This window comes from Panonychus citri, unplaced genomic scaffold (genome assembly GCF_014898815.1).
Source record: "Panonychus citri isolate SS breed McGregor unplaced genomic scaffold, ASM1489881v1 Contig00141, whole genome shotgun sequence".
Lineage (NCBI taxonomy): Eukaryota > Metazoa > Arthropoda > Arachnida > Trombidiformes > Tetranychidae > Panonychus > Panonychus citri.
In genome coordinates, this window is record NW_026515546.1 from 4,437,706 (window position 1) to 4,450,294 (window position 12,589).

Here is a 12,589-nt window from a genome sequence, read left to right on the forward strand (position 1 = left end):
AAGAGCGAAAATTTTTGAAACAAAAAATTCTTCCTTCTGATTGGTCGAAATCTCAACGGATTTTAATTCTTTTTCTCAAATGTGCTGCCATCTTCTGGTTCCTTTCTTAACTTTAAATATTTTCTTTTCTTTTTTAAATTTTTGTCAATTTAACTAAATTGTTTCGTTTTTAATTAGAGTTTAATTTATATTCCAAGATTTTCTCTAATTAATTTTAGTTGATTCAAATTTTCGAAAAATGTGATGATTTTGTAGTTTTGTCAACTAATTGGAATACTTTGGTTTACATGATAGTAATTTGAATGATTCTTTCTGGGATTATTGATTGTTTGTCTTGATTCAATTTCTTTTGGTTGATCGTTTGGGTTAATTGTTGTGTTTTTAATTGACCTACGGATTTAAGGTGATAATTGGTGAGTATTAATTTATGTCTCCATTGAAGGGAATTTATTGATTGTGAAAATCGGCCTGGTAATTGATTGGTGAATCCTCTTTTGCTGTTTGCACTTTGGATTGAACGTTTTCCCGGTTTATTTTTATTGTTGTTGTTACAAACAAAAGGGATTAATTAAGTATTTTAATTAATCTAGTTTATATTTTAAAATAATCTAACATTAATCTCTGCATTGTGGTTAATTGATGGCCATCTCTTTATCTAGACAATTTCTTCCATATCAAAGTTAATCTGGTTTTCCCTTGCCAATGATTCATTGTTTTTCTTGTGAATTTTAATAGCTTTTAATTACCATTGAGTTTTATTTGGATTTTTGATTTTCTTTTCTTTTTTTTCTCTTCTCTCTATTATATATAGAATTCACCATGTTTACATTGGAGAGGGTTAATGGTCCATCACTTGATTCTAATCAGAATGTATCCAAAATGATTTAAATCAACTTTAGCTGAAGGCAATGAATAAGGATGGTTGGTAAATCAACTGGAAGATAATCTGTACTCACTTTGCTCCTTCAATCGTTATTCTCACCACCATTAACTATGCAAAAGCCACAAAGAGAGGAAGAAAACAATCTTCTCTCCTCCTCCCATTATTCTCATCTAAAACTCATGATAATACATATCCTGGATTCCATTTGAAGGTCAGATAATGATCTCTATTGGACTAACACATTCTGTTTAATCATCTTAACGTTAATCATCATGAAAATCACACTGACAAAAAAAAAGGATTCGGATTAACAAGTAACCAACTCTTTTTGGAAGACAATAATCACAAGACGATGGAAATGGTAAAACTTAATATAACTGTCACTTATTATCATGTGATGTTCAAGTCAATATTTCAAATCATGATGATCATTATCCTGATCATCATGTAGCAGACAAAGAGGATGGAGAGGAGGAGGAAAAGGAAGACTAGCTCATCATCATCATTTCAAGTGGAATTTTCCTTTGGTGGTTAAATTGTCAACTTTGGGTTAATTTCAATTTCACATTAACCTCACTTGAGAACAACAATGAATCTATTTAATCTTATCTGATACAATTACGAATTCAAAATTTACAAAATTCAATAATCATTTCAATGGAAGAGACAAGGATTCATGTATATTTATGCAAACATTTCCAACTTGTGAAGAGAAAGGAAGACAATCAATGGAATCCAAACAAAAGAAAACAAGAAGATGGAAACGACAACGAATATGATGAAGAAAAAGACCAACTATTTATATATACACACATTCTCTTTGGAAGATGAAAAAAAATCGAACTCGGAAAAAGACCATCAACTCAATAAACTAATAACATTTATGGAGAGAAAAGAAATGAAAGAAAAAACGTAACAAAAGATCATGTGGAAATAACTGTGATTTCGCCTTCTACTCTTTTTTACAATGTCTCCCTATCTTCTATTCTCATCTATTCGTCTTTTTGTCTTCCTTTCATCATCATCATTCCCTTTTCTTCCTCATCCTTTTTTCTATTTTTTTTTCTCATCTTCCATATACAGTATATTTACCATCTCTATTATCACTCTTTCCCTTTTCTCTCTCTCTCTCTCTTTTCAGTGTTATCTTTTTACGCTTTTTATTGTGTTCAGAATCATCATCATCATTATCATCCTGATCAACAACACAAACATGATCCAGTTACTTTGAGAAGATACTTATGTAAACATAGCGCAAAGTGTAAATTGTTGGATAACAGAAACAACTAATTACTCCCAATCAAGGTAAATATTACATCATCATCTTAATGAGTTACCTGATAAATTAAATTTCTATCAATTATGATTGGATATTAACTTTATGAGGTATTAGAAAATCCTTACCAAATTAGTCTCATTTACTGTTAATTTTGATTCCTTGAAAACTTGAATGAAGAAAAGAAATCAACTTAATGAGTTGATTGATAAACAAGAAAACAACATAAATTGATCTCAGCTACTAAATTGAAATCAATTCAATATCAACGATAACTTATCAATCTGAAATGAAAACTATCATGATAATGATAATGATGATGATGACAAAGAAGAAGAGAGAAATAAATTCTCAATAGAATATAAAAATATAATCAAAAATAATTGTATTAATAGGAAATGACATTAACCATTGTAGTTGTGTACGTGAACTTGATATTTGATTGTAAGATTATCGTTATTTGTATTTATCATGATTGAGGTTATACAAAACTATCAGTATATCAGTCATATTTATCCATCATTATTATCATCACCTTTCATCATGTTTTTCATCTCATATTGATTATGTTCAATCGGTTTAATCTCACAATATTTAAGTTTCTTATTAACTGATCAACTTTATTTCTTCTCATACAGATTTCCAATTGTAACAATCGATGATCTAACTGGACTACACTTGACTCTTTATACAAATTGACATTTGAATCTTTTGATTGTTACCTGGAACTGATGTTGTAAAACCTTTAGCACCAATATTTTGTTTACCTTTAAATAGTTTTGGTGACATGATTATCACGAAAGTGCTGAAAGTTAAAGGTACAAAAATCGTGGTCATTTATAAGTAACGGTCAGTAGATGTACTTGATTCCTTTCAAAACAATCAATCGGTACGAGTCCATTTCTTATACTGGTCATGTTTCCTTTCTTATGAAAAGAGATGGAGAAAAAGAGAAACTTTCTCTTGGACTTCCTTTCCTTTAATCTAATTTTGACCAGCTCTAAACACTGACCACTCAGTTAGTCTCCCTCTTTCTCTCTATTAATCTATTGCAATTCACGTCTTCGAATTCTGTATGCTTCATCTTCCCTTTTCTCTCCTTTCAATTATATTTCTACAATTTCGATAGATACTTTCACTCCCTTATAATTCACATTGGCAAATTCTCTCTTCCTCTCTCCATCTTTCTCCTTCTAATTAGAGGAGGTGGTTGACTGAGAGAGAATCCAAGTCTTTCCATTGACCATTTAGATGTGTGAAAAATGACCCTAAAGATTTGGTAAACTTTGGATCCACGAAAAAAATGTCAACATTATTATTCACATAACAAATTCATAATACAAAAAATAATATGTAATATTTACCATGTACAGTTATGTGTGTCTTTCAATTGGAAGGCAAATAGACAACAATTGAATTGATGTATTAGTTGTTAACTGTGAACAGATTATCATGATCATCAATCTTTCCATGGTGAACTGATTTGTCTCCATCCTATTAACTAAGGCACCATTGAGAACATCATTCCAACACAATTAATAATTTTGGTATGTTAATTACTGGAAACAATTGATCTTTGGGCCAAAGTTAATTGAGATAATTATCAGATTTCCATCATGATATTATTAATATTTTACTCTTTCTCATACTAAGTATACATATATCATGAATACTGATTCAACTCATATGAATGATGGTGAGAAAGAAGATAAATCAATTTGATTGAATTATTTTCCATATTCACCAACAATTTAGATTAACAATATTTTATTTATTTACTTTTCTCTCTTTACAGAAAACCCATTTGATTGAGTTAACAGAAACGTGATTGAAGATTAAACAAACAAGCACAAAAATGACCACAAGATGACCACCATTACCATCATAATAAATTGGAAAGGATTAATTTAATAGACTCAATTCTCGTGCAATTAAAAATTGAACCAACAAAACGAATGGACAATCAGTAATCAAATTGATACGATCAAACTATTCTAATAGTAAAAATGAAGTGAAAGTAAACAATCAACTATTTACTGATTGTAAATCGATCATCATTTTTTTTTTGATGAATATTATTATGTAAACACAATTGGTATTATGATGATGATGATGATGATGATGATTATCATTTATTATGATTGTAGATTCATATCAAGAATATATTATTACATGTAATATGTACACTCGTTGATTACATTTGATGTGTTGGTTAATAATGTTATGCATAATCAATGAGGTTGATTGTTGTTGGTAAACAGAGTATCTCTCATATAAATGAGTATTGTATCTTGAATACAATTGTGATTGAAGACCCAAATAGTTATCAAATAATGAACCATCTCAATTATCATCATTTTCATTTACAATTAACCAATGAATCTTGGTGAAAACCCTAAATTGTCACCATCACCACCAATGGACCCATGGACCCAACAATATAATGGACAATCAAATAATGAATTGCAATAGGAAACCAACATTTCTCATGACAGGTCAACCAGAAAGTAACTTGATAAAAGCTTTTTTTTTATATGATATAAACTCTTGGCCGGACAATCATTATATTCTTGACCATAATTGTGATGACAAAAGATGATGTGTTGATAATGATTAGGATATTAATTGTGATAGCGTGACTTTTGTTTATTGTTTAAATATTTCATTCTTACTTTAATTATATCAACTGAATTTATTTTGTGATTTTTTTATTACCTTTTCTAGATTAACTAACAATTAACTGGACAATCAGTAGATTAGCTGATTGAAAGTGTTGGAAAAACAATAATTATTACCACAATTGATTAATAATCAATGAAAATTTTTCGTTCCTCTCTCAAAATGATCAACAATCAATTGGATTGGCAAAAACTGAATTAACTTTTTCCCTCATTTGATTTATTAAAATCTCTATCTCAATGGTAAATATAACAATGTCTCTAATTGTTTAATCATAACAATTTATCACTAAATCATTTTTGTTTCAATCAATATTTTCACTGATTACTATTAATATGAATTAAATAATGATAATTGTTAAATTGTTTCAGATGATTTAACCTATTATTATGATTAATCTGATGTATTATAAGAGACTAACAATTTAAACCTGGTTCTTACAATTACTTTTACAATTTAATATATTAAATTGTTTTTTGCATGATGATTATGATTACATTTGATTGTTGGTAACTGTTTTTTTTGTTTCTCATTGAAACATTAATAATAATCAATGTAATTGTAATCAAGGTAATAACAATTTAAGAAACGCAATCTATTTGGGAAATACAAAGGTACCAACATATTAATCATAATCAATTTAGTTGATCCAATCAACTTACAACGTCTACAATTAATTACTAATTAGTTTTACAATGGTGATTAATTTAAGGTTACCTTTTCCTACCTGAAATTGTTTTACCTTAATTGCTACACTTAATTCATTAAACTAATTACAAAACTTGATACTAACTTGTATCAGGATGATTAAGTTGATTGTTGTTGTTGTTGGTCAATCAACTTGACCATTTAAAATGGTAACAATTAAGATTATTTATCATTAGTTAAATTGATTGTGATATAGTTGAATTAAACATTTATGATTGTGATTTTAATTTTTTATTAACAATAATCATTATAAACTTTAACTATTAACTTTTAATTGCTGGACTAACACATAATTAAATCAATTAATGATTGAATACTCAATTTAAATCAATAATAATTATGATTATCATGATAATTAACAATTAACAAGATGAATGATCCTTGCAAAGCTTTACATTATGGTTAGTTGATTAATTAATTAAAAAAAATTTCATGCTAATCAATTTTAACTTGACTTTTTTTCTTGTATTTAATCAATACAATTAAATGATAATTAACATATTCAATTACCTATTTTTTTTTGCTGTTGTTAATTAACTTAATCATTGTTGTCATTAACAACATTGTTTAAGGTTAATCAGATTAACTTTTAATCATTATCATTAAATTGACAGTCAAAAGTGTTGATAATAGTTAATCATTTTAGCAGAAAAAAAATTCAATTTCGATAACAATTAACTGATTATCTACCTAATGATGATTAGTTTCTCCCCTAATCAATTATTACATTGGATTAATTCAAATTGTTAAGATAATCAATTGAACATAAATTCAATATCAATTCTCACGATATAATTTAAATTGTTTCCATTTCTAATGGATAATTAAAGTTAATCGTATCAAAGTTTTTGTCATTCCTTAGTTGAATTATCACCTTCTAGGAAGGGGCAACATTGAAAAGAGAGAGTGGTAAACATGGTAAGGAGGGAAAATGAATTAAAATTGATAATAATGGAAACTTTTACCTCTTTTCCCACTCCCACTGCCACTTTTGCCTCATCTTCCCTAATCATCATCATCATCTTTTCCTCTTCCTCTTTTATTTCTTTCTTGATATTGATCTGATTATGGAAGATGATAAGAGACCTTAATAAGAGGTGAAAAGATGATGATGATGAGAGAAGCAAAAGAAGATAATATAATACATGATAACATTAACATGAACTACTCAAGGGCAGAAAAGGAAGAGGAAGATGAGGAGAGGGTGGAAAGTGGCGGTGGGTAGAATAGGTGGAAGAATGTAATTTATATTATTTTCTACTTTTTTATCAACCTCTTCTTTTTCTGCACCCATCATGTTATTGATGATACTTTTTTTCTCAAGGTTATCATCAGGGTGGGTGAAAAGATCAACAGAGAGAGAGAGAGAGAGAGAGAGAGAGAGAGAGAGAGAGAGAGAGAGAGAGAGAGAGAGAAAGTGGGTGAGTGGGAATGAAAAGCAAAGTGGATGAAATAACAAGAATGTAAAAGTTTCCTCATTTTCCCTCCCTGTTGTTGTTATTTTAACAACAACAACAAGATGAACAATATCAATACCTTGTAATCATAATCAAAATAATAGCATCAAATATAAATGATTAGCTAAAGGCTGAGCTTTTACACCAAGCTGTTGATGGTGAAAGATGATGAAGGAGGAAAAGGAAACAAGGAAAAAACCTTCAACCCACTTTGATGGACAATTTGTTGTTCTATCAGTTGAATATCATCTTAATCATCATCATAATCCCGCTTTTCATACCCACTCTCTTATTTAACTCTAGTATTTCCCCCTTACGAGATATTATATTTTTCATCTTTTCGCTCGAAATGTTTATTGAAAAAAAAAGACTGAAAAACTAGAGGGGAATCAAGAGACAGGCCGTTGTTCCTGTTCCTTGGTGATGATTGACCTCTCATAGATTTCAATTCAATGTCAATTTTTCCTTAATTTTCTACAACAATTGATCATTATCAGAGGTTCGATCTTTCATTGGAAAATGATAAACATTTATCTCGATAAAAATATCGCCATCTGATGATCTGAATCTAATAGCTATTGGAAAGAGTTCCAACAAGCACCAACTTTCGATAATATTAAGTGTCCATGGTGTCGATTTATGATAATTTAAAGCATATATCAATTTCTTTGACTGTAACTCAAAAACTATTATCGAAAAACATAAATGACCAATAAATCATTCGCTAAATACCAATATCAGTTCTAGAACAATATCAATAATCATCATATTTCCTGGTATCAGAAGAAATGAGGAAAAGAAAATGTCTCATGAAGAAAATTCATTTTCTTTGAAATCCAATTCCCTTTAGCTTTGAAACTATTATTATCATTCTCTGAATATTATTCATTTCAATCTGTTCAGTTCAATTTTACTTTGCTTGGAATACATTGATTCCTAGTTAGAAATGACCTTTTTTTTTTTCCTGATAACTTTCCAAACTAATCCCTGATGGTGATAAGTTTTCAGAATTCACCTTGATCTCTGTTGGTTTCTTTATATGTACTACTGATGTAATCGAGAGCTTTTGACCCATTGAGCGTTTATGAACATAAATGAATTCATATTTGTTACAATTGCTTTGATTCGGTGTATCTCAATTTGATCAGTTCCAGGAATCTACTATCTTTTGAAGATTCAGAGACTCACCTTTGCTTTAGTCTTCAGATGAACTTTTTTTGATAGCAGTTAATTATCAGAAAAGAAATTGTTAATTGTTTCATAAAAAGTAATTCAGTGTAATGGAAAAAGTTAATCTCTTTTCAAAGACAAAACGTTGAGATCTGTTACTTATACTTATAGTACATAGCGAATTGAACATTCGAGTGCTGAAAATGTCATAATTTTCTGCAAAAAAAAGGATAAAACTTGAGTTTGAATGAGTTCTGTTAATGTTCAGACCATCATGATAGAACAAAAGTTTTTCAATCAATTCCAAGTTTTCTTAATTTTCTCAACCTATTCCTACATTTGAGATAATTCAAACTGTTAAACAGAAAAGAAAACACAACAATTACTTGAAATTGGAAAAAAAGTTCAGTTATTTTACTCGGTGTTACTTTTTTATTAGATTAAAAAACTATTTGAAACCCGAAAATAGACTCATGAAAAAAAGTAACATGAAACTTTATCGTTATTATCACAATTATCTGAACATTGGCGAGAAATTATCTGAAAACAAGTTCACCGATTATCACAATTAGAACACAACAATTTTCTCGTTCTCATTGATTATTCATTGGTGTAGAAAAGTGAATCGTAATTGGTGTTGAGAGTAAATTGTGAATACTAATAAGTGAGAATACAAAATCTATCACTTTTTTTGCAGTAAATTTTCATGAAAAGTTCATGAATATCGAGGAAAAATCTATTGGTGAAATTTCATCGATGATCATCACAACATCTCCCAGTCTATTTCTGTATTATTATTATTACATTAATAGAGAGATAAATTTGACACTATCTGATTCCATGTAATCCATGTCATCCAGTTAATCTTTTATCAACTAAACAATGATAACTGGACCTTGGTCATCTTCTTGTTGTTGGTCAATATAACAAATAAACATCAATACCAAGCCCAGAATGGTATTATATATATATATACCTGACAATCTGTTCCAATTATGTTTCCTCAGTCATTGTTATCGTTATCATGAAGACTGAACAGCAAGAAAAAGCCAGGATAAAAATCTAACAACAAATCAAATGATAATAATGTTACTTTGAGTGTTTTTAACCATTGATCAAAAAGATTCATGTCAAAACAAGAAGTTCAGAACATGATCATGAGCAATATCATGATAACTGAGGTAGAACAAGAATGAAGAAAGTGTATGTGAGAGAGAGAGAGAGAAAAGTTAAACTCTAAGACAAATACGATTCCAATATTATTATCATGGAAGAGGAGAATTGACATGAAATTCAGTGATATATGTTAGATAAATAGACTCTTGGAATTTGATTACATCCATTTTAATGTAGTTGAAAAAAACACCCTGAAAACTACATGGGAAAGTGTGAACTTATTCTGGATTCACAAATCTTTGTTCAAGGTAAATTAAACTCAGACAAATCTGACATGATCTTTGTTATTATATTATTATTATAATGATAATCAAATTAATCAAAGATCTGTGTTATTTGACACACTCAACTTAAATCAAACTGAATTACCAAGTAATCAGCAAATAATAAAACTCTTGTCAAGTTTAATTTAAATTTTAAACAGTTACTTGTGTCAATAATACTTGAGATAATGTTGATAACATGGTGGGTGCAAAATGATAATCCTGAATGAATAACTATCCAATTAGAAAGTGCATCAACTTAATCATGATAATTTCACTTCATTTATTTGATTTGGTTCAGAACTTTTCAAATTACTTAAATTACCTTTTGTTTTTCTTGATTTCATTGTTTATCTCATGAAATCTTGTCTATTATCATGGATCAGATTTTCTTCATCGGCAAAAGTTTCAAAATCTTTTGGTTGATTCTGTAAAACTGTCAGTTTTGATTCAGTTTAAGACTTAACCACAGGCAGAATTGGTGCTGATTTGTTCACAATCAATTCATCATGAGATCATTGAGATTATCAGAAAGTTTTGTATTTTCTTTCAAGAGGAAAAAATATATATAGCATAGATTATATTCAGCACTGAACAATCATTTCGGTTTGATTGAAATTTCTCAGTGTATTTATCAACTCTGCTCGTCATCATCATGAGCAATATTATTTGAGATTCAAGGGATGAAGATGAGATAGAAAAAAAAATTCAAACGAATCTCAGTAATTGAAATCAATTTCATATTGGAAGATGATGCTGATGATGAGGTGAATCTGATCAATACATCATGAAGAGATGATAATAGTTGTGGTGGTGGTTTGATTATTGGAATATGATGTTGAAGGTAAAATGAAAGATGAAAATTAGAGGTAAATAGATAGTAGAGAGGAGGAAGAAGATGAGGAAGTTGTAGGAGGAAAAGGAAGATGATAAAAGTTGGCTGGTTATCTGTCTCTTTATTAACAATTCTATCTAATAATAGAGATGAGGAATTGAAGATAACTTTCTGAATGGAATGAAAATGAATAAATTTCTTATATATATTCTTATCAGGATATTGGCAAGAATTTCTCTCATTCCTTTCAAAGCGATCATCTTTTTTTTTCACCATCATCATCATGAACATCCAATGAGTAGTTTCATTCCAACAATTCAATACTTATCCAAAAATGAATCTGATTAACCTTTACAATCAATTTGTATTTGTTACCATTAACAACATAAGGTAAACATTAACTGAACATAAATACCAATTTTATATTTATTACTTTGAACTACTATTATGTATATTTGATAGATGACCATGTTGATAATATAAAGTGAATTGAAATTTTTCATTCTTCCATGTTTGTGGCCTCAACATTATTCTGCTCCTTTCGAGTTGATAATAATAAATAAGGTGTTAAATCATGTGAAGTGAGATGCATCATGAAAGTGGTTATTTTCCCTCATGATAGCCATCATTATTACTATGGGTCATCATCAAATCAAATGATGGTTATGTCAATTATACAAATACAGTCCTCGGCATAAGTTCAAGGACTGTATAACTTTTTTTGCTACTCACCGATAGCCTATTCAGAAAAAAGGTTTTTATTTGAAAAAACTTGATTTAGCATAGATTATTTTACCTTAGACCTTAAGCTCCTAGCGTAAAGTGACCTTATTGTGATTAGTCTCATGTCCAGGGCCGAAGTATTCAAGAGAGTTATTCAAGACAGTCTTAATTTTTTAGCTATTTTCTTAATCTTAATCTTAATCTTTGGTCTTAATTAGCGTAAACGCTTTGTATTAAAAGAGTTAAAGTATTCACATGAAGATTAATAGGCTGGATAAGTACCATTAGGTCAGTATGAGAAGAGGAAATTTATTCAATACTTTCAGTATTTATTATGAAGATGAGGAAATGAAATAAAGTTTCGAGAATTCAGAAAATTTCATAATTTTTTGATTGAGTGCAGATAAATTTCATTAAATTAATCTGAAGTTTGTTGACGAAAAGTAAAGAAATCAATAAATTTTCTTATATTATTTAGCACCAGCAACATTAAATTATCATTTGCCTATCATGTTGTTGGCTCATCATGAAAATATGAAAACTCGTCTCTTGTTGGAAAGTGTTTCGTTATTTATTATTATCATGGAAAAAAAAATCTATTGTTAGTGGTCAGTAAATGGGATTTGAACATTAGATCTGTAAATATTTAGATACATGATATCGATTGAGTAACATGGTAAAAGGATGAGGTTAGGATAATAGATTCTCATGAAAGTTGATATAGGATGAGGATAAAGAGAAATAATGATTCAGGATAAGATTGAATAGATGATAATGATGGAGCAGAAGATGGAGAAGAAGATGAAGATGATTGTATAGACGGTGGTACTGGTGGTGGTGGAATCGGTGATGATATTGCTGGTAAACATGTAAAGTAATGAGAATGAGGAAAAAGAATAGAAGAAAATTAGTTGAAGAAAAATTTTATCAGAACTTTTTCTTGGAATATTTCATGTTTGATACTCACTTCTTTGATTCAGTTCTTTCATGTTATTTGATTTCTTCTTCTCATCTTTCCTATTGTAACCAGTGCTAATAACGGTTGGAGTGCTAACTGTGATGAAACCACAAACAATATTAGCACAATCGCTTAGTTTCAATACAAAATGTTCACCATGATAATAATAATCACTAATTCAATCAAATCAATCAAATGAAGCACATTAATCTATGAGAGTTGAATAGATTAGTTGGATTCCAATCTTACAAGTATCAAGGCGACGAATGACAATTGTAACGATGTGCATTTCATCATCATCATGTTATTGATTCTGTTGATTATAATGATCATTAGATGGAACTGAGAAAAGCTCAACTCATAATCTTATATATTTTTTGTTTCTTATCATCATTTTTTCCCCCTGGAAGAAAGATTATCCTTTATCCTCTTGCAAAAGGACTTATCACCATCATCTTTAT

At 29.1% G+C, this 12,589-nt stretch overlaps 1 protein-coding gene and 1 long non-coding RNA gene across 7 annotated transcripts in view; one reads left to right on the plus strand and one right to left on the minus strand.

Moving 5' to 3' along the window:
• The first annotated feature begins 107 nt into the window (after positions 1-107).
• On the plus strand, positions 108-5,112 carry LOC128395643 (uncharacterized). 5 transcript variants are annotated; one of them, XR_008326687.1, is made up of 6 exons: positions 108-413; positions 812-1,822; positions 2,025-2,188; positions 2,798-3,008; positions 3,289-3,706; positions 3,955-5,109. It is a non-coding gene; the product is annotated as an uncharacterized LOC128395643 (long non-coding RNA). The 5 variants fall into 5 exon arrangements; XR_008326688.1 differs by having other exon boundaries at positions 812-1,795; XR_008326689.1 differs by having other exon boundaries at positions 812-2,188; positions 2,798-3,048; positions 3,955-5,112.
• Positions 5,113-11,719: 6,607 nt separating this feature from the next.
• The window catches only part of LOC128395625 (lachesin-like), a 29,643-nt gene continuing 28,773 nt past the window's right edge, over positions 11,720-12,589 (minus strand). Inside the window, exons 8-9 of one of the 2 annotated variants that reach the window (XM_053356086.1) lie at positions 12,138-12,224; positions 11,720-12,028 (exon numbers count right to left, since the gene is read on the minus strand). In XM_053356086.1, coding sequence (XP_053212061.1) covers positions 11,877-12,028; positions 12,138-12,224 — 239 coding nt within the window. In that variant the 3' untranslated portion in view covers positions 11,720-11,876. The remainder of the gene's footprint in view (positions 12,029-12,137; positions 12,225-12,589) is intronic. The other variant, XM_053356087.1, reaches the window with a different exon arrangement.